The 23123-nt window shown below is 43.2% G+C and overlaps 1 protein-coding gene across 9 annotated transcripts in view; it reads right to left on the reverse strand.

Moving 5' to 3' along the window:
- Window positions 1-262: 262 nt before the first annotated feature.
- The window catches only part of RIPOR2 (RHO family interacting cell polarization regulator 2), a 214405-nt gene continuing 191544 nt past the window's right edge, over window positions 263-23123 (reverse strand). For 5 of the 9 annotated variants that reach the window (XM_006051188.4, XM_025266477.3, XM_025266481.3 and 2 more), the window contains 10 exons: window positions 21530-22213; window positions 17790-17974; window positions 15421-15589; window positions 11395-11530; window positions 9985-10146; window positions 8890-9048; window positions 7693-7898; window positions 5862-5945; window positions 2488-2578; window positions 263-2212 (listed from right to left, as the gene is read on the reverse strand). In XM_006051188.4, coding sequence (XP_006051250.1) covers window positions 2112-2212; window positions 2488-2578; window positions 5862-5945; window positions 7693-7898; window positions 8890-9048; window positions 9985-10146; window positions 11395-11530; window positions 15421-15589; window positions 17790-17974; window positions 21530-22213 — 1977 coding nt within the window. In that variant the 3' untranslated portion in view covers window positions 263-2111. Of the gene's footprint in view, window positions 2213-2487; window positions 2579-5861; window positions 5946-7692; window positions 7899-8889; window positions 9049-9984; window positions 10147-11394; window positions 11531-11806; window positions 11921-15420; window positions 15590-17789; window positions 17975-18775; window positions 19085-21529; window positions 22214-23123 lie in introns of those variants that run through there. The other 4 variants (XM_044927953.2, XM_044927957.2, XR_003103949.3 and 1 more) reach the window with 4 other exon arrangements.

Here is a 23123-nt window from a genome sequence, read left to right on the forward strand (position 1 = left end):
TTTAAAATACACCAATAGCAACTTAGACAAAATGGGGCGGGACAGGAATGTGTTCCAGATGAAAGAATCAGATAAAATGTAGCTCTGTTTTTCCTCCAATTAGCATTACAACAAATCTGAGAAGTAAATGTCATTCTCATGTATGGATGAAGGAATTTCAAGATAAGAATAAATTCAAGTTGAGAATCAAGTGTAGTGGGTTGTGTAAATACCAATTCAACAAGAACATGTGAAAAAATACTGCAGACTCTGAACACGAAACTAGTAATTCAAAAATAATTTTTATTTTTAACTTACATGATTGAAAGAGTGACGAATGGAAATGCCACAAAACTAAAAGCACCCCTTTCAACCAAAAACAAAATGCAGAAGTGAATACAAAAAGTATAGAATTATTCATGCAATACTCAAAAAAATAAAAAACCCAAACAACAAAACAATTCTGTGACATTTGTGATTTGACTATTTAAAAAAAATCACTTCAACCATTTGACAGGGACTACAGACTATACATACTAACTGTAGGCTGTACAATGTACCTTTAAAAGGGAAGATATGCATATATATATAATATTTATAAATTTACAAATTTATATATACATTATAACTTCACAGTTGAAAGAACTTATCTACCAGGAAGCCTGATAAACAATTTACACTTTAAACGAAATAAGAATTGTTTTTAAAGGTCTTGCTAAAATGTAAATATTTCAAATAACATCTAAATGATTATACAAGCACATTCAGAAAATAGTAGATATTCCATAGTTTAAATTACACTCACACATTATTTTGATATCTTGGCATATCCCACCTTATATACTCTTAAGAGGAAGAAAAGTTATTTAATAAGAGCTACTAAACGGACTTGTATTTTATTTAAAGGACTTACTACCCTGATATGAAAGCAATGACAGGAGCTGTTTTGACTATTTGGCCAAGGGTTCTTATCCAGTGATGAATGATTTCTCTAGGGCAGTAACCATTCAGGGCATTCTTCTTCCTTACCTTATAGTACTTTCTATAAAAGCAAAGACCACTGTTATTGATCCTCTGTTTTCACCTCACTGTTGTCATTTAGTCACCAAGTCGTGTCTGACTCTTCGACCCCATGGACTGTAGCCTGCAAGGCTCCTCTGACCATGGGGTTTCCTAGGCAAGAATAGTAGAATGGGTTGCCATTTCCTTCTCCAGGGGATCTTCCCAACCCAGGGATGAACATGCATCTCCTGCCTTGATAGGCACATTCTTGACCATAAGCCTCCAGGGAAGCCCCTTTCACCCCATTAGGATTCCTCCAACTTCTATGTTCTTCTTCTTCAAGGAGCATCATAACTTTCTGAAAACTTCTGGTTTTGATCTGCCTTAGCAGCTAAATACTTCTATTATAAAAAGTATCATTTTAAAAATGTCTCTTATTAAAAAAAAAGCTTAGGTTTTGAGTATCTTCTTAAAAATGAGTATGGTATAATCTTAATAAGGTAATTTTTAGTGATCTACCCATCTTTTTTTTTTTTTTAAATCCATCTTTGTTTTACATACTGGAAACATGCCTTTGGATTTTTCACAATAGAGAAACAAAAGAAATTGTGGCGGCTTGAAAAAATGAAAATAAAAAATCTTATAATGTGTTCTTTTACCAGGTTCTGCAGGCAAACTTGTATTTGAAGAAATCCTTTTATTTTTTTTGCTTCGCATTTAAGGTAAAATTAGGTACCTAAAGGGGCCACTCAACCCTGAGAACACAACAGAGGAAAAACTGCAAGGCATAGGATATTTATCAAAGTATCGTGTGACTATTTCAAGCTTATAGAAGAACTTCCAAAAAAGTACAAAGATGGCTGTTTTAAAATTCCATACGTACTAGATAAGACAGACTCTTCTACTAAGTTTTGTCAGCGGCAGTCAATGATGTAATCTACTGAAATATACATAGCCCTATTCTATTGGCCAAAGGAAAAGTAGATAAGCACTGTGAAACTGGACTTTGGATTCCTTCTAAAACACTTTAAATTTTCAGACAACTTCAACAGCTTCCAGCTAAGTCACAGCACCATCTTGATTAACAGGGCCATTTATTAAGACAGCTGTTAGGCAGAGTCAGCTTGTAATTAAAAGGCCGTGGCAACTTCACTTGCAAGACGACCTCCAACTTTTACACAATCTCGAGGAAATTTGTCCAACTGTTCATATGCCAGCCGCCCATCTTCTCCTGGATACGGAACACCAAAAGTAAATACCAGTTTGAACTAAACATTTTTATTCATCACTCAGAATAATAAATTAATACCAGTTGGTATTAACTGATCAGTCCCTCACACTGTGTGTGTGTGTGTGTGTGTGTGTGTGTGTGTGTGTAAGTGGTTGAGCAGATAGCCTATAGGAGAAAACCTGCTCAAACAAGGCACATGAAACTTCTTACCATTACCTTTGTGAGTGTCAGAAATAAACATCATGTTACAAAAAAACAAAAACAAAAAAACTCACCAAGAGATAAGAGAGTTTCTGAGGCCACATTTCTGATTTCTTCAGTATCAGACTGACACAATGTCACGAGCATTTTAATGCTTTCAGTAGCCTACAAGGAGAAAAGATTAAAACAGTGTTCTGACATTTAGGTGTGGGACTATATGAGACTTAGCATTTTCACAGCTGGTGGGGACTTTAAAAACCACCCAGGTCTTCCCAAACCCAGTTGAGTATCAGGATCACTCTGGGAGCTCTTATAAACGTACAGATTCCTGATGCTACTCAGACACATCAGATTAGAACCTCCTGGATGGAGCTCAGGATGTGCACTTGTGGGAACTCTGATGACCAAGGAAGTTCCTCATTTCACAGGGGACTCCAGGCCGAGAGAAGGAAATGACCAGCCTGCTTTTCCAGAATAGAATCCACTTCTCCTATTCTTTTTGCTGTATCTCATTCCTTCCAAAACAGCTCTAATTTAAGAATTCCTAATTTTAGTTTATATATTAAAATAGAGACGAGTAAAGGTCAAGGATGGGAATTCGTCTATTTGTTTCTTCCACAAACATTTACTGAGCACTCTGTGAACCAGGCGGTTCACAGGCCCTGGGAGACTCAGCCATGAACATGACATGGTCCTGACCCTTAAGAGTTTACAGTCCGGTGGAAAAACAGACGGTGAAATAAGTAAACTAATTATTATGATGGGTGACAGGCTGAGTCAGGGTGCTGGGGCCAAACATGACTGGAGATGCAGAGTGGTCTGATCAGGGAAGTCTTCCTGGGGCAAGTGTGGCTTAGAGGAGTTGGTCAAGTTTGGGCATGTGGTAAAGAGGTGTGTGTGTGTGTGTGTCTGTGTACGTAGTGTTTGGGGGTGTGGAGAAGGAAATATAGGGCCCAAATCAAGGGGAGGCTTATAAGCCATATTAACAGTTTTGGATGTCATTCTAAGATCATGAAAAGTCATGTAAGAGGTTTAAATAGGACTTGTTTTTTAATTCTGAGCTTTCTAACTACAGAGGAGAGGATGAACTACAGGAAGGCAGAGAGACTGGTAGGAACGCTGCTGGAACATGTGAATAGAATGCGGATGAAGAGGAGACAGATTCCCGCTACCAAGGAAGTGGGATGTGCAGGATGAGGAGGCTGGCTGGAGGTGGAGGCTGAGGGCAAGGGCAGGTCACTGATGGCTCCTAGGTTTCTGGCCTGAGCTCCTGCAAAGAAGTTGAACAATCTACTCGTACACCAGAGACAAGAAGTAGGGGTGAGATGGGTGGAGTCTGAGACTTCCTAGGGAAGATACCTCAGAGCAAGCTAGATCAGAGATGGAAGGGATGACATGGACTGGAAACATGGGGAATTGTTAGCATAGGCATGACCATGGCAGGGAGGACACACGGAAGGAGAAGAGAGCCCACCAGAGTGCCCATGAGCGCCAGTGTTGAAGGCCGTAAATAAAAAAGGGCCTGCTGTGAATAAGGAGAAGGCAGTGGCACCCCACTCCAGTACTCTTGCCTGGAAAATCCCATGGATGGAGGAGCCTGGTAGGCTGCAGTCCATGGGGTCGCTAAGAGTCGGACGCGACTGAGTGACTTCACTTTCACTTTTCACTTTCATGCATTGGAGAAGGAAATGGCAACCCACTCCAGTGTTCTTGCCTGGAGAATCCCAGGGACAGGGGAGCCTGGCGGGCTGCCATCTATGGGGTCGCACAGAGTCGGACACGACTGAAGCGACTTAGCAGCAGCAGCAGCAGCTGTGAATAAAATGCTCTTCCAGTGATTTTGAAGAGTTGATAACAAATAACACATTATAAGGTTTTCTTTCTTGGAGGAAAGTGAGCCTTACGGAGTGGCAGTGGTGGTGTGGGCACCGGAAGACGACAGACAGAAGCAAGCACGGGTGTTTCTTTGGGTTCGTGTGGCCCGGTGAGACAGATGGGGGACTACAACTGCATCTGAAGCCTTGGCTCCTCAGCTTGTCCCCGTGTGGTGCTAGCAAAGAGACACGCCGATGTCTGTTGGCTGCCATTCATCTAAAAAATATTTTTTTTCTCTTGACACGTTAACGAGAGTTGACTGGTTGGGTCTGTGCTGTGTTTTTTACATCATGCTATTTGGAGCCCCTTTCAAGAGCTGTGGGGCTGGGGGTGGTTTAGAAAGAGGTCTTTGCTTGAGGAGGAAAGAGTGCTGCTGCTGCTGCTAAGTCGCTTCAGTCGTGTCCAACTCTGTGCGACCCCATAGACGGCAGCCCACCCGGCTCCCCTGTCCCTGGGATTCTCCAGGCAAGAACACTGGAGTGGGCTGCCATTTCCTGCTTCAGTGCATGAAAGTGAAAAGTGAAAGGGAAGTCGCTCAGTCGTGTCTGACTCTTAGCGACCCCATGGACTGCAGCCCACCAGGCTCCTCCATCCATGGGATTAAAGTAGTGGGGAGGAATTGCTGCTCCCAGACTGTGGACACGCTGGAGTTTAAAACTGTAGCTTTTAAACCTTCACAGCATGCAAATCCACAAAAACTGGTGCCGATCACGTATCCTTCTGTCTTTCTTTACATTAACTCTGGTCGCAGCCATCATCGTTGACCTGTCACTAACAGTTCAGCACCCAAACGCACAGCAACCACTGTGGGCCTGGCCACCTCAAGGTAATTTTTGTTCCTTCCAAGTAACAAGGAAGGCAAATTTTCCCAGAAGTGTTTTTCTTCACAGGTCATTAACTTTTTCCTTTGAGGTGTTAATCCCTTTCTTCATGTCCCATTAGGTCTGCAGGTCCCCGCACACATCCAAGATTTTAGCAGACCTCAAGGTGTGGCATTTTCATTCTGTTCTCAAGGATGATTAATCTTATAGTTCATGATTAAGGTCAGTCAGACATTAAATCTTGACTACTAAAAGGCAAGCTCCTTAAAACACTGGCAATTCTCAGCCCTCTGACACAATGAAGATGGACAAGCTGCTTAGTAAAAGAGTTTCCAGGGAAGGATTTGAAAGTTTATTGGCACATTGGATTTTAGTACTTCTTCACCAATTTTATTTATCTCTGCCGTATTTCTGTACACAAGAAAACTTGATGAAATCAGCACATCATCTCTTTTTTGGCACGAGAGACACTTTTCTAATAGTGGCCCTGAGGCGAATTGATTCCTGTGAGCTACCAAAAAAGGGAACTGTTTTCCAAAAAGTATTGACTTTAACAAAACCAAGTCACATTTAGGTACTATTTGAAGACAAAAAGGACTTCCCAACTAATATACAGGGTAAAGGAGAGGAGAAAGACTGTTAAAGCAGGTACTTCCAAATACGGAAAGAAAGCTGTCTATGCACCTGGCTTAGTATCAAAGCCAAAGTCAGCTCAAAGCTGACCTGCCAGGGGCTCCAAGGCTGGGCCTTACCTTCAGGCTTTTCAGGGCCAGGCAAGCTGCCTTCTGGAGCCGGAGGTCAGTCTTTGTTAGGGCTTCACAGTAATAGAGCAGGGCCTGAAAGAGAAGGAAGGACGCCATGAAGACATTTTGATTTGTTTGTACTTTCAGGCTTCCCTAGGGGCTCAGTTGGTAAAGAATCTGCTTGCAATGCAGGAGACCCAGGTTCAATCCCTGGGTTGGGAAGATCTCCTAGAGAAAGGAATGGCAACCCACTCCAGTATTCTTGCCTGGAGAATTCCATGGACAAAGGAGCCAGGCTGCCTACAGTTCATGGGATCACAAAGAGTCAGACAAGACTGTGTGACTAACTTTCACTTTTTTTTTTCAGACGTATATATCATTTTTACTCCTTGAGATAAGCTACAGGTAAAATGAGACATTTTGCACTACCCTCAGAGGGGGAAAAAAAAATCCATTAAAATTCATGTTGATTAAAAGAGCTTGATCTTTTTATCCAGTTCATTCATGCCTTCTATTCTATGACTGGCATTGCAAAATACATGGTCTCTTATGTCTTGCTCTTTCAGTGTGGGTGAGGGTATTTGGCCCACAGAAGAGCATTTTGAGCAAACTCTCCTAAAAGACTGGAGCTTTGTAGGAAAGAACAATATGAAGTCCATGTTCTTGGGCCAAAATGTATTAGAATGGAATATCTTCCCAGGAGTACATCCCACCACACACTAACTTAGATAATTAGATAATGCCTTAGAAAGTTTCAGCAAACTCTTCTCCGAGTTCAACAGCAGACCCATCCCAAGGACAAGAAGGGCCAACTTTTATTTTCTTTAACTGATCTGAAAGTCGATGGGATGTGGGTTTTAGAATGACTGTTCAGGTTGTAAAGGGCTCTCAGGTTGTAAAGGGCCTGCTTGTACTAGGCCCCAAAGTACTTGAACTGCATATGCTTATTACACTTGGATGACTGTTGAATTGAAGCCAAGAGAGGTAAACTGTCTCCTCCCTAGCAACAGGAGGGATGGCTTTTAAAGTAAAAAGTATTCTAGCACTTTGACCCAATAGTTCGATGACATAACTGCAAACTATTCATAAAACATATGTGTGTGTGAACACACATATGTACGTTCATCATATTTTTCAGAGTTGGAAACTACACAAATGCTTATCAATATGCAATACAAAAATAACAGGTTATTTATATACTGAGATGCCACTAATGTATAAATAGAATAAAGTAGATCAATATGTCCTGACATGGAAAGAAAATAACCATGATACATTACATTTGAAAAATCATTTGTGCAACAAGATAGTGTGATCTCATTTAAGAAAAAATAATTATATATGTTAGCATATACATAGAAAAGATCTGAAGGAATGTGCACTAAGTAATGAACAGTTTTCTCTGGGACTTACAGGACCTTAACTATTTTCAGTATATTTTTATAGTTTAAATAATTTTACAGAGTGTATATCAGTAATAAGAGGAAAAGGGACTTCCCTGGTGGTCCAGGGGTTAAGAATCTGCCTTCCAATGCAGGGATGTTGGTTCAATCCCTGCTTGGGGAACTAAGATCCCACATGCAGCAGGGCAACCAGAGAAGCCCCTGAGCTGCAACGATCGAGCCTGAGCGCTCTCAGAGCCAGTACTCCACAACTAGAGGAGTCTGCTGCGCTGCAACTAGAGAAGGCCCATGTGCCACACAGCTTTTTTTTTTTTTAAATTTTAAAAAACAGGGGAAAGAAAATTATTTTTACAAAGGAAGAGATGACACAATATTAACAGTAAATGGCATAAACTTAAACAAGCTTCTGCCTTGCCGTCCATCATTTCATGCCCTACCTTTTCCCTGAAATGCTCGCTTCTGGAGGCAGCTGTCAGGTAAAGCGTCACCGCCTCACTAGCTCCACTGTCCTCCCCGGTCAGGAGCAGAGCCAGCGTCCTGAGCACTTCCTCCTGCGGGGCCGGGAAGCTGCCGGGGGCAAGGTCACTCATGGCCTGGAGCAGTTTCTCGTCTCTCAGTGACTGCAGAGTCTGAACCACCGAAACTGGAGAGACAGAAGAAAACAGAAGTCACTTTCTGTTGGTAAAGTAGCATGCTTATTACAGATACAAGTAAGGTTCAGGGATGTACTTAATAAAAGACCCAAGAATATATGAAAAATTAGCATATGAGAAAGGCGATGTTTCTGATTAGTGATGGCGGAGGAAGATTTTCTTCTTCCTGTGATGCCAATTACTGTGCTGAACATGGTGTCTCGGGGTTTAAAGAGAAGGACTGAGCCCGAACCCGGGTCAGGGTCAGAAGCATTTCCGCCACTGGCACTTTGCCAACCTACCTACTCCCAAGAACACACCTGGTTCCTCTCGCCTCACCCTCCTGCCGCCCATCGTCAAGCGTGGGTGGAGAAACAGCACAAACTTGGGAACCAGAAACCAGCCCCTCACAGCCTGGCTCCACTCCTGGAGAGGCTTTCACTCAGGGCAGAAGCTGGTTCCCTTCCTCATAACCGGAGTGCCACACGAGAAGGCTATGGCAAGCTTCACTGCTCCTCCCTGTGTTGCTGTGTTTTCTTCAATCCCTGAAGATGAAGCCTTAGATTTGTTTTTTCGTCTCTCCCTCCTTTCTGTTCCCAACATGTCACCCCATTGGCTTCTTTGGAACCTCACTTCTGCTTAGTATTATGAAAGCGCCACCAAAAAGGCACTATAAAATAACATTGCCTGTAGGCTCAGTCCTACAAATGGCAAATACATTAATGATAGACAAAAACTTTAGCAGGGTCTTAAATCATTTATCAGCTTCCTGTTAATGGTACACCCCTGTTGAGCGAAAAGGGTATGCTCAGCAAACCCCTGTTTCATTGTCAAAGGGCTCACTCATGTTAAAAACGTCCAGGAGCTATCTAAAACACAAATCTTAGCCCAGCTGTTGACTTGGGGGAAGAAAAAGCTATCATCACTAAAAAACTATGATTGAAGAGACCAAAATTATCCCAGATTGAGCCCCCCACAGTGTGAGCAAAGAACACGTCCTACCTTGCTTGGCCAGCTGGTTCAGGTAACTCTCCAGGTCACTCACGCCGTGGCTCGTAAAGTAACTGTAATACTGGAAAACAGTGATGACTTCGGAGGACAGGCTGGCGGGAAGCAGGGGCTCAGCTCGGTCCAGGATTTGGGACACCAGGGTGTGAAACACTATTTGGAAGGGGCAGATACGAAGCAGTTTTTAAGAAACACAATCAATCATTCATTCATCTCTCATTCGTCTTTCTATTGAGGTACACGAAGGAGTGAAGTCTGTAAAGGGAGTTCAGTGTACAGCATATCTATATACCCATGTAACTATCATTTGGATCAAGAGATCACTGGGATGCCATTACGTTCTCCTGTGCCCCCTCCCAGTATGCTCCAACCATAGGGAATCAAACTTCTATCAACTATCAATAATAGTCAAACTTCTATCAGTACATTGGCTTTATCTGTTTTTGAACTTCATATAAATAAAACTATATAGTATGTACTTTTTGAATCTAGCTCCTTTTGTTCAAAAATTATGTGAGGTTCATCCAAATTATTGCTTGCAGCAGTAAATTGAGCCTTTTTGAAAACTGCTGTGTAATATTACCATTTATTCCTTCTCCTATTGATGGGCATTTAAATTGTTTCCATTTTTGGTTCCTATGAATAAGGCTGCTTTGAACCTTCTTATACATGTCCTCTTAAAAAATGAGGATAAGCTCGTATTTCTTTTGACATATTTAGGAGTGGAATTGCTGGATCATAGGATAGGAGTATACATATTCAGTTTCTATACAAACTGTAGAGCAGTTTTTCCCAAGTGGTTATACCATTTGACACTCCTGTATTGGTGACTTTTTAATGAGAAAAGGATACATTTGTCAATAGTAGTACAGACATACGGTCCTTTTCAAAGTCACTGCTGATATTTGGAATGAAAACATGTTCCCTGTCTTTCCTTTCTTTGCGTTTTCTGAGTAGATGATGTTTTCTCTGGAGGGGAAGCCTCTCTTCTGGGCTAGCTGCGGCGGGGAGTGTTGAGGGGACTGCACCAGCGCTTACTACTCTCAACCCAAAAGACGGAAATATTTCTCTCATTCCGTTGCCCTGTACCTGGGTCTGCAAGCCCGGGGTAGTCTCTGTTGACGGTTCTGGCAAAGCTGGCCTCTAGCTGCTTAATCACTCTGTCCGCGGAGCTGTGGTAGACCCCAATCGGGGTGCAGCATTTGGTCCAGAAGGACAGCAAAGACAGCTTTTTGTGAAATTCCGGTATGGCTGGAATAGAAGAGCAACCCCCCATCCCACGACTCAGTGAAACAGATGCAGATGCAGAGATGGACCTGGGTGGGGTGGGGCAGGCATCACCATGGCCCTTTCTTTTTTTTTTTTAAGACCAGTTTTTAAGCAGAACTACAGGATTCCCCTGTTGTTGGCAGGTGGTCCTGAGGGCAAAGAAGTGGAGATGAGGAGCTCATCCAGCCTGGGCACTAAAGAAAATGAGGCAAAAGCAAACTGTTTGCTTTCTGTGATAGAAAACAGCAGGTCTACCCTTGGGAGAAAGTATAATCCCCTCATCTCCTGTAATTTAGCAAATAAAATTGTACAGGATCAGAGAATCAAACCCCAGGAGATTTTCTGCAGTGGGGGGACAGAGCAGAGGGTGACTAAAGGAGTTCTGCACCCTTCCCAGGTGGCTCTCCGACTGAAATGATTGAAGAGCCATGTGCCACAGCCAGCGTTTCACTCCAGAGGCTCTGATCAAGCCAAGGGGCTGGAGGAGGAGCGGACAGGAGCCTGAATGTCCTGCCGCTTTTCACATCTCAGAGATCTGTCAAGGTCACCTGCTCCTGGGAGGACCAGAAGCAGGAGGCAGAAACGTATAGAAAGAACCTACAGGGAATTTCAAGCTTAGTTGGAGATAATCCAGAAGATCCTGGTTTCCCACTCTTTCCACTACCTGATGGGGAAAAAAAGACACAAATCCTTGTCTCTAGGAACTAGTCCTGTAGCCAGACCACACAAGTTCAAAGGCATCTCTCCTGTGTCAAGTTTTCTATTTAAAACTCTGAACCAGGGATTCTCTTGAAGGCCTTTGACTCCTCGTATTTCTGCCTTTCACAGTAGGTTTGGGAGCATCTTGCCTTTGACCATCAACCGCTATGGAGGTTGTCTCGGCCAGCTCCACTGCACAGGGGCAATCCTGATCACCTGTCCCCAGGGGGAACCACACCAGCAGAGGAGGAGGGGGTTCTGTGTATACACTAGAGTCTGCCTCCTGGAGGTGGAGGCCCCCTAGAAAAAGCTAGGCATCTGCTGCTTTGACTCCAAAAGCTGAAGCATGATGTTAATTATGACCACACTCATGTGGCAACCTTCCTCTATTCTACAGCCCAAGAGTGCTTCTCTGCCATCCTAACAAAGCCATGAATAGATGCAGGTGGGGACTGGGGCGGGGTGGGGTGGGTGGAAGGCTCGTGGTGCTACTGTTTGTAAGAACCTGGCGGTGTCACCGCAGGGGCTCACCTTCAATGACAGAACTGATGTTTCCAATGTTCTCATCGCTGACGGCCGAGAGCTTCTCCATCACCTGGATTTGCCTGGAAAGCTTCTCTAAGAGGTTGCTGGCCACAAATGGGGTTTTGCTTGAAAGAACAATTTGCTGGTAAAACAAACAAAACCACTGGGTCAATTATTGTTGTCAATAGAGCTCAGCCTCATCCTTCCGAATGAAGAAGGGATGTTAAACTCATACACCTTTCTGTTCCAGTGTAGTGTTCCTTATTCCAGGCCGGTTACAACATCTGATGAAATCAGACATGTTTTTGTTACTTTCAACTTTTTTCATGCCTGGGCAAATTCTAGAGTTTTTTCAGTAGTAGGGCTGCAAGATTATTATAAAGTTGCCTTTCTGTACGTACTGTCAATCCACAAGACCTCTTTGAAACTTGAAGAGTATATTTAGGTTGCCACTGGTGTGGAAGCAGAAAAAAGGTTTGTTTCACGAGTGCAGTTATTTTTCATGACCTGGATTCATATCATTGTTTTCAAGCTGAAAATTAAGAGCATGTTGTATAATAATCATAATTACAACAAAAGTTTATCTCATTAATGAGTGCTTACTATGTACCAGGCATTGGTCTGGGCCTTATACATGAATTAGCTCATGTTATTTTGCACAACAACCCAGCTGTGGCTACCCAGAAGTGGGTACTTTTGATTTTCCAGTTAACTGATGAGGAAACTGAGGTACAGAGAGGTAAAGCAACCTGTCCAAGAGCACATTAATGGCAAGTGATTTCATTTGTGTGCAGGTCATGAGAAGAAAGAGAGACCTGAGAGGAGAAAGGACAGAAATCAGTCACTGTCTGAAGGTTTTAGTCCTTTCTGTGTCTCTGTCCCCTTCACTTGGCAGGCATGACTGCAGGATGCAGACCTGTACCATCATCCTGTATGGTCTCAACCATCTGGGCTCTAAAGCAAAATGAATTTTTCAAATTCAAAAGTCAAGCCATTATATACAAATGCCTTTCATGTAAAAAAATATTGAGTAGAAAAGAACTGCTCTATTTTAAACATAATTATAGCTATTATAATTCTTATGGAGGACTTCCCTGGTAGCTCAGACGGTAAAGCGTCTGTCTACCATGCAGGAGACCCGAGGTCGATCCCTGGGTTGGAAAGATCCCTTGGAGAAGGAAATGGCAATCCACTCCAGTACTATTGCCTGGAAAATCCCATGGACAGAGGAGCCTGGTAGGCCACAGTCCATGGGGTCGCCAAGAGTTGGACACGACTGAGCGACTTCACGTTAATTCTTATGGAATACCCATTTTTATCTCTGCAATTATATACCAAGTGAATAAGCAAGCTTACTGATTTAGGTTGTTGTCGTTCAGTTGCTCAGCCATGTCCGACTCTATGCACCCCCATGGACTGCAACATGCCAGGCTTCCCTGGCTTTCACCATCTCCCAGAGCTTGCTCAAACGCATGTCCTTTGAATCAGTGATGCCATCCAACCATCTTGTGAATTAGAAATCAGGTTTCTACCTTGATTTCTACTTTATTCTACATCTCCTTTATTCTACACCTTTATGTCTATCTCTTTTGTTTTTCTTTTGTCTTTTTAAAGATCTAATTGGCTTTATTAAACAATTCATGAGTTGGGCAGTGTCCCATGTACCAGGTAGTAATGGACTGGGTGGGACTACTGCCTCTTGTTTTTTCTAGTATTGTTGTTCCCCACAGAAGAGTTGAATTTGTTACAACCATGGCCTTACTGTAGAGAGAAACACTGCACTGACTCTTGCACACCAATTAGTCTTTGAGCGAACACATCCGTCCCTCCATGGACCAGAATTCTCCCATGTCTCACGAAGTAATGGCTTTACGTCTGAAAGGTGAACAGGGACTTTGCTCAGCAGAGTCTCAGGCTCACCAAGGACAAAGGGCTGTGAACACCATCTCATTCCAATGCTTGGTGAACAGAGAATAGCTGTAAGTCAACAACAATCCTTGTTCATTTTGGTCAGAAAAAATGTGCACCGTCTGCCAGACTGGCTGTCAGTACCTGGCCTGTAAATTAAACACTCAACAAAAGAGATCCACTGGGGTACTGGCCAACCTAGTGCAAGAGTCATGACTGCCTACCAGCTTCCCACAGAATGTGAGTGTCTGAGGTGGCTTTGAGGCTCTCTATTCATGGAGAAGCAGATTCTTCTACATCTCGTCGTGAGTGTGTTATTGAAAAAGCAATGTTAACCCATTCCCAGCCTCCTGGGTCCTTCCTCCCCACCCTGCCTCAGGCTTCCAATTGAACACATGCTCTTAAAAGCATGATTTCTCCTCTTTTTGTGCTCTTCCTGCCTGGCCCAGCCCCTTACAACCATTATACATTTGCTTTCACTTTCTGTTCCTGATTCCCACACACTGAGGCAAGGTGAGAGAAGAACAAGATTGGGAAAAGACTAACCTCTGGGAGAGGAGGAAGCATTCATGCAGCTGCTTGGGGGAAAGTGCTTTGTTCAACAGCTAAAACCCTCGCTGCAACAAAAGAATGTCAAAATAGTTGTTCCACTGCAGACGGTGACTGCAGCCATGAAATTAAGACACTTGTTCCTTGGAAGAAAAGCTATGACAAACCTAGACAGCATATTAAAAAGCAGAGACATCACTTTGCCAACAAATGTCCATCTAGTCAAAGCTATGGTTTTTCCAGTAGTGGTGTATGGATGTGAGAGAGGGATCATGAAAAAGGCTGAGCACCAAAGAACTGATGCTTCCAAATTGTGGTGTTGGAGAAGACTCTTGAGAGTCCCTTGGACTGCAAGGAGATTAAACCAGTCAGTCCTAAAGGAAATGAACCCTGAATATTCACTGGAAGAACTGATGCTGAAACTGAAGCTCTAACACTTTGGCCACCTGATGCAAACAGCTGACTCACTGGAAAAGACCCTGATTCTGGGAAAGACTGAGGGCAAGAAAAAAAGAGGGTGACAGAGGATGAGCTGGTTAGATGGCATCACTGATTCAATGGACATGAGTTTGAGCAAACTTTGGGAGAAGTGAAGTATGGGGAAGCCTGGAGTGCTCCATGGGGTAGCAAAGAGTTGGACATGACTGAGTGACTGAACAGCAACAACTATGGCAAAATCTTAAGCGGTACACCAGCCTGATATGAGAAGAAAAATGAGCCCCAGGGTGTCCCAGAATGAAAATGAACTGGTGAGGATAATATCTGTAAAATATTCTTTCTCATTGCTAATTAGTACTTATTCGCAATCTGGGAAACTGTGGTTATATTCTGTAGCATTTTGCCTTTAGCTGTCCAAGTGATGGAAAACTAACTAATGTGTTGGGTTTATGTTAACATAAGTTCAGTAATACTGGCTTTCAAAGTCCATTCGTAGATGGCAGAATGCAAATTCCTTTTTTTTTTAAAATCACAGGACTTCCCTGGTGGTTCAGTGGTTAACACTCCTCGCTTCCACTGCAGGGGGCATGCATTCCATCCCTGGTCAGGGAACTAAGATTCCATATGCTGTGAAGTGTGACCAAATAATTAAAATTAAAAAATCACATTACTCTCACCTATTATCAAATAATTTGAAAGTGAGAGCCCACTACATGTCACTTACTACCTGTTAAGGTCTGAAGATCTAGACTTTTTTTTTAATTTCTAAAAATTTATTTTATTTTTTTGGCCATGCTATGTGGCATGTGGGATCTTAGTTCCATGTCCAGGATGGAATTCACACCCTCTGCAGTAGAAGTGTATAGTCTTAACCACAGGACCACCAGGGAAGTCCCTGGAGATCTAGATTTTAAGATGAAAAACCCAGGGTTGAAGGAAGATGGCCATGCAATTTAGTTTTTGAGTTCAAATCAAAGCAGATGAGATAGGGCACATTCAGGGGGGTCTGGCCGTAGATGATTATTCTCACATTCCTGAATTCTCCTTTTCCTGGGAAAACTGAAAAAAAAGGAAGCACACATTCTTGGTGCATCAACAACCTGGGCTCTAGAAACCTGGTTCAGTCTCCAGTCCTACCTGGACGAGCTGGGTGCAGTACTGGAGGTGCCTGATGATGGTAAGGTCCAGGCTTTCATTCCCCGTGGTCAGCGGGAGAGGGCTTCCTGCCACACTAGTCCCAACTCCTGTGTCCTCAGTCAGGGCTTCGCTGAGATGCCCCCTGGCTTCTGGGTGAACCGATCTGTAACTGTTGAAGCAGGAAGGGGAGCGAAACATTAGCTGTTTCTTTCTGCATGGAGACCACAGGTCAAAACTCAACATGGCTTGTGTCAGGCCCCCACAGCACCCACTGAAAAGTCTTGCATTTCCTACCTCAAAAAATCGAGATACCCTTCAAATACTACTTTATCACTAAGCCTGGTCACCAATTTGCCTAATATTAAAAAGGTCCTACAAATAGATTGCTTCCAGAGTTCTCTGTTTGCTTGTCAAGCACAATGAACTATTCATACAGTCGTCTCACCAAGAAGTCTTCTGAAATGTGACCTCATTTGGGGGCATATTTGTGCTCTGTTGATGGGGTGATTTGCCAAATTTCTGGGATAAAACTGTCCTCTGTATTTGTGGTTTCCCAAGAGCAATACCATTAAAATAATCAGTCAAGGCTTTTTCCTGGCCTTGAATCAACTGCCACTTGAAGAAAAAGAGAAAGCAAAGCCACTGGGAAGAAACATGATGTTTGCAAAAAGGGGCATTTGCATCACTTTCTTCTGCCTTGCAAGCTTTGTGTAAACACTGCTGAAATATCTAAAGTTGTATCATGATGGGCACTTACATTTAAAAATAAGTATGTTGCATTTATTATCTAATTTTATTCTTAAAATGAATCTGTGCAGGGGGGAGAGAGGGAGAGAAGAGTCTCATTTCACCCACAGAAGGAATGGCCAGCAGAGAGTGTTAACCACAGCATCCTAGTTCACACAGCTAGGTGATTTTTGGGTTCTAGTTTCATGGGCCCTAGTCTCCATAATTTAAAAAGATCATGCACCAGAGTTTAAAGGCATTGAATGCTTTACTCTGATTCACACTGGGTTTCCAAGGGGAAAACATTCAGCTTGTAGTCAATCCACATTTAAAACACACACACACACACACACACACACACACACATTTACCCTAAACATCTGATAACACACAGTAAGACTGATCAAATTAGACATCTTTAATAGGAATGTTCTATAGAATTTACAAAGGCTATGATATTTTTGTTCTTAAAATGCTTATATTAAGAAAAACCTTGATCTATTATGTAATAGCTTCAGCTAACAAGTATACAAGAAGAGGTTTGATTTAAGAAGCATTTCACAAATGCAATTAAGTTAGAAAATCTCAGTGTAGAATGCAGAAAGATAACTTAAACATGACATTCATTTCTTAAATTCTCTTTGTTATACTCCTAGTTTGCTCAAGGGATAAATTCTATTTCTCCCTTTTTCTTTTCCTGGTTTCATTTGGGCAGAAGAAACCCTCCAGGAATAACACAACTTCAAAATAGTAACACCACTCAGAGAGGTCTGTGAAGGTTGAACAGTCATAGCTTGTTGTAATTTGAAAACCTGTGCATATAACATGTCAAAAGAAAAGATGGATGGAAATCCACATTTTCCTTTGGGAAAATGTTTTTGCATTTTTTTTTTTTTCAGCAAATTGATGGAGCTATGTTCACTGTGCTTACAGAATGGACCCCAGGCTCTAGCTCTAAGCATGTGGTTTGGTACAACAAAGCCCAGGAAGAAAGTGATAATATTTCATCTTTATCCTCCCTTCCCACTGCCCTGATTCATCTCCATCCTAGAGAAGGCCACATTCTCCACCCAGAGGCCTGTAGATCCACTGGCAGATATCAGTTATTAGTCATCCCTTTCTACATTCTAAGGAAAATATGTGCTGTGGGTTTTAAGCCTGGCTTTGAAACAGGCACTGATGAGCTTAATCAACTGCAAAGACCCAATAGCCAAAAGGAATAGACAGATAAGGGATTGGAAAAGCAAGGTCTAACAAAATGAAGAAATTAGGAATAAGATGCAAATCAAGGAGAACCAGGTCAAGACTGATCATCCAGTAAGAGTTCTCCAGAAACATAGTATGTGGAGTTAATTTGAAATTCATTACACTGGGCCCAAGCTGTACACACTGAAACCTACAAGATGGATATGCACACATCCATACTTAATAAGCATACACATAGTTGTACAAAAATTTCCCTTTCATTTATAAAAAAGAAAATTTCATTTTATACAGGACAGTGAAAAGGATCTGTAAACCAATTCAGATAGAGAGTTTTATCTTCCTGAAGATGTGTATCAGGTCCTATCTGGTAGCAATAAAGAACTGCTGTACCAGCAATAACAGTAGAAATAGAAGCAGATGCTGACTTCAAGACTTACCTATTTTTCTCAGTCTCAGTGTCTGAAAATACTGAGTCAGCACCTCCTCCAACATTACAAACCTCATCACCATCCTCCTCCTCCTCGTCAAAATCAGAGGTGTTCAGGAAATCAAAGCTTTCTAAAGCACTTTCAACAGTAAGACTTAAACTGGAAGACCTGCTTCGGCTTACTGCTGGCTTGCACTGCAAAGGCAGAAGGTACCAAGGAGAATATCAACATATTCGGAAGGAGAAACACAACCAAGACACCCAACGGGAGATGCGACACTTTCTTTTTTTTCAAGCTTTTATTTTTATTTTTTTGTTGGCATTAAAAAAATTCATTTGAAAATCTTCTTATAAAAAAGTACAACCGTGGATAAAGTGACACAGTATCTGGGATTTGTTCCAAAACAATCGGAGGGAAGGAAGCAAGTAGAGGAATACAAGTTTGGCCATGAATTGAGCATTGTGGAAGTGTGCTGATGGCCACATTGGGATCCATTATTTGATTCTTTCTATTCCTGTTTGAAATATTTATAATTTAAAGTTTTAAAAATATTACAATCAGAAAGTCTTGGGAAACAGAATGGCTCTCTCTTAATAGTGCTCAACCCCAAATAAAATTCAACTGGCAGCCAAATCTAAAGGGTCAATGCCAACTACTAACCAATCTCTTAACTCCAAGTGGCAACGTGGTCCGTGCTGACAGGGCGAGCTAACTAAGGCACCTGTCCTAAAGGATTCACAAAACAAATCCCAGAAACAGAAAACTACTCAGATTCACTAATGCACACTCTCTAAGTAGATTTAAATACTAATTTTACATTCACAGCATGTAATTTTCCTTTGAGCATCAAGGAGAAAATAAATGGCACGAACATGACAAGGAATAGCTGTGCTTCCTTTACAACTTTGTCTTTGAAGGAACAACTTCCATTTCTTCCCTGACTGGGCCCTGGAATTATGTGAGCAAATCCATTCTATGGCCTGGAGAATTCTGTATTTCTGGACATTAAACAGAAACATTACGAACAGGGTAATGCCCATTGTTTTGGGCACAGAGATGGGGAGAAGTTCTCCCAAATAGTCAAAAGGATGTTGTGAGGGATCAAACGGGACAAATCCTGCAAGTAAAAGGAGCTAAATGTCCTCCATCCAGTTAGGTGGCACTCCCTGCTGACTTCGTTACACGGGGTCGGAAGGGCCTGGCAGGAGTCTGAGTCTTTTAAATCAGTTGTTTCATTCGCCCTCAGTGATCTCCGTCCAAGAGGCAGCACCATTTAGTTTCTGATCCTCAAGGTGTTTAGCATCCTAGGAGTGTGAAGGAGGAAAAAAAAGAGAATGCTTTGCCAGCAGATGCTTTAATCCTGGCTGGAGACAAAGCCATTTGCCCCAGACCTTGACTCTAATATCATTTTCCATCTCAGAGAGAGAGGAGGAGACATTCCCAACTCAGCCCACTTCTAGGGTCTTCTTTCCTAAGCTAGATTGCAGAACCTGATCGTGCACAGTACGGATGTGTTTAAATATGATCAAAAGAAAGAAGGGGGAAGTTAAGAATTTTAGGAGGACAGTTTTGGAACAAGAGCAGATTGGAATAAAAATCCTGTAAGAAACTGACAGCCACCAGGTTTTTAGAAGACTAATGGATGACTTGCTCAGTGCTTCCTGGTGGACTGAGCACCCTAGAGGCCTGGAAATGGGGGCTGCCATCACCACTAGCTCTCTTTGAGGCATTTATTTTAGGTGGATTGTGTCTTGGCTCTTCACATTTAACACCCTTCTGCCCACTAAGCAAAGCTGGTCAACTGTGCAGATAAGAACTTGTTGAAGGGATCAAAGAAGTTTTCACTGGGATATTAGACAAACAGCCTCCATCCATGAGCCCTGAGCTTATGCTCTGGAGTCATGTTTGATGGGAAGCAGATTCAGAGTGCCCTTCCCTGCTGCTAAGAGCCTATACCTACAGCAGAATCCATCTGTCATGAGCAATAGAGGACGTGGAGAGTCAGAGCCTGAATTCTCCTCTGCCCTGGGCAGACATGCCCTCCAGAGCCAGGTCAGCATGACCGCAACTGTCAGAATAGCCTTGGGAAGGTAGTTCCCGATGCCACGGGGAAGGCCACATTTTCAAACCGTCATATCGAGGGATGCAACAGACTTCTGTGGGCTGACTCTCCGCTTGTCCCTGGCACTGTATTTTCAAGCTAATCTTATAGAACAGGTCCCCAAAGAACTGCTGTTTCAAGAGAAAGGATCCAAGTTCTCTTCTTTATGGCACTAGACATCAGCATGGCAAAGCAAAGAACACAAGAGCTGGCAGCAGGTTTTAGGACAGAAGTTCCAGTTCTGTCTTCTTGTGCCATGTTTTTAAAAATTTAATCTGTATTAAATTTCATCTACCAAGTGGAGGCAGATACATTCTGGGGTAGCAATAATGACCTCATTATGAGGCTCTCCTGACCAAGAAGAAATCACCTTTCTGAATCCTCTCTTCCCATGTCTATCCTGAGTGGTCTAATTGGGAACAAGAGAGGAAGATATCGCTAGTGGAGTCAGGGTCCTCTGGCTTCTAGATTATCTGTGAGTGATTAATTTGGGATTCTATTTCACTGATTTGGGCCAACTGCTGAGAAGGGAATCCTCTAGGAGGTAGTGCCCGGGGCAGGGAGAGATGGCCATGGTCCTCACATCCTGGCTGCTCAACTCTGTCTTCAACCAGGGAAGGGCCTTCCTGCTTCCTGGAAATTCCAAGAGGGACCCTCTCTAGTACCATCTCAATGAGATATGATGCTCAAAAGGCCACCATTCATTTCACATTTGGGATCTGGATGATGAACTCTGGGGCTGAGGGAGTCTAGATAGTCTCTGCTGCTGCTAAGTCGCTTCAGTCGTGTCCGACCCTGTGCAGCCCCACAGACGGCAACCCACCAGGCTCCCCCATCCCTGGGATTCTCCAGGCAAGAACACTGGAGTGGGTTGCCATTTCCTTCTCCAATGCATGAAAGTGAAAAGTGAAAGGGAAGTCGCTCATTCGGGTCCGACCCTCAGCGACCCCATGGACTGCAGCCTACCAGGCTCCTCCGTCCATGGGATTTTCCAGGCAAGAGTACTGGAGTGGGGTGCCATTGCCTTCTCCGAGATATTCTCTAGAGCTGTTAATTTAACCCCTAGTCATTTTCCTAAAGTTGATCCGTTGTCAGGAAAATAAAAATTAATATATGCTACTGGTATTAAATGGCAACTCACTCCAGTATTCTTGCCTGGGAAATCCCACAGACAGAGAAGCCTGAGGAGTTACAGTCCATGGGTTGCAAAAACTGTCAAATATGACTTAGCACCTAAACAACAACTAGTGTTAAAAAATAAATGCCATTTGGTGGTGGTTTAGGGGCTTCCCTGGTAGTTCAGTCGGTAAAGAATCCGCCTGCGATGCAGGAGACCCGGGTTCGATCCCTGGGTCAGGAAGATCCCCTGAAGAAGGAAATGGCAACCCACCCCAGTATTCTTGCCTACAGAATCCCATGGACAGAGGAGCCTGGTAGGCTACAGCCCTTGGGGTTACCAAGAGTCAGACACGACTCAGCAACTAAACAACAACTAGTATTAAAAAATCAATGTCATTTACATATTGATTATCTACTGATCCTGTGATAGGGAAAGATAAAAAAAAAAAAGATAAGTCTATTTTAAATAGAATGTTGGCTTAAGAGATTGTCTCGGAAACTAATCCCATTTCCCTGAAAAGGTACTTACTTTTAGAATATCATCCAGGTGCATGACTTCTTGGTTCAGATCCTGAAACTCTTTATACTGCTCTTTGTGTGGTTCTAACGCAAGGAAAAGCCCATTAAAGGCGTCCTCTAGGCTTCCATCCAGGAAAGACCTACAGCCTTCCGACTCTGCACTGACCGAGCCTTCCGAGAGCAGCCTCTCCGTGGCCGCCGGCACCTCTGCCGAGGTGAGCCTCTTGACCAGCTGCTTCGTGATGTTTCCTTCAAAAGTGTCCAGTTCCACGGGCTTGAGTTCAGAGGGCTCTTGCAGAAGGGCCTCTTGCAAAAGGGCCTCTGCAACTCCCTTCTGCAGCAACAGGCGCTCCGGCCCGGCACCGGTGGCCGCTCGGCAGCCCTCGGGCTTCCCTAGCCCCTGGGTCTCTCCCTCGGGGTGGGGCCGGGGCTCTGAGCCTTCTCTCGAGGAGCTGCTGCGAGAGGCCGAGCTGGAGTCCTCCAAGCCCTCGTTCTGGGAGGACTGACTGCCTGGGAGCATCTCTGCGGAGGTGATGGTGATTTCCGGATTTGCCGCGCACGCGCCAGGGAGAGAGTCGGCTGGGCCCGGGGCGAGGGTGCAGTCCCCGTTGGGCAGGTCGCTGAAGCTGAGGGACAGTGGCATTTTCTCCTGGGCTGCCTTCCCGTTTTCAAAAATGTCATCAGGTAGATTTGACTGTAGATAAAAGGCAAATCATTATGATTTTGGAAACAAGGGATGTGTTTGGCCTTGTTCATTTCCAGACAGAATGTAAGACAATTAAAATAAGAAACAGACCTTTCACGATATTAACATTGTATTTGTTGATTGTGTGTGTGTGTGTGTGTGTGTGTGTGTGTGTGTATCTGCAAGCATGGCAAAACAAAACAAGCCTTTAAAAACTCTATTTCCATTGTTGAATCTACGTAAAAGTTCACTGTACGGGTCTCAGGTTTGACATTTTTGAAACGAAAAAGTTGGAGGCAGGGCAACGGTGCTTGTTTCCTAAATCCCAGGATCTTACAATATCTGACAGCCATAGTTAAGAACGCCACCGGTTCTTTTTTTTTTTTTTTTTGGCATTGATCTTAAAGGGCTTTCCAGCACTCATGCTATTTCATTCAAAAGATGTGATGCTTTGTTCTGCTTCATTTCTCATAAATTATTTTTTGAAAATCTCTACCCACAAATCCCAAGCCCTGGAAAATGTTTTATTAAATTCAGTAACCATGCCACAAATAATTCAAGGCCAGAAATATGTTTGCAGAGCTTCTATAAAAAGAAAAAGACTCATGAACTAAATAACTGTGTTCCAGCGCTGCAAACCCCAGAGCTCCCAGGGTGTCTGGAAGCCCCGGGTGCTCTGCCGGACAGCCCCAGCTCTGTGATCCGTGAAGCAGAACTCAGAAGACAGAGGTCAGAAATACCCAGGTAACAAAGATAATTCATTTATGCAGGCATTAACAATCTCCGAGTCATCTTCCCTGACACTGTGGTCTGCATGGTGTTGAAGTGCCAAACACTGTTCAGTGGGGACAGTTTTCTAGTTATTTGAGATCGACTCCTTCAAAATGAATATTTTCTCTTGGATTCCAGATTTGATTGT

This window comes from Bubalus bubalis, chromosome 2, assembly GCF_019923935.1.
Source record: "Bubalus bubalis isolate 160015118507 breed Murrah chromosome 2, NDDB_SH_1, whole genome shotgun sequence".
Lineage (NCBI taxonomy): Eukaryota > Metazoa > Chordata > Mammalia > Artiodactyla > Bovidae > Bubalus > Bubalus bubalis.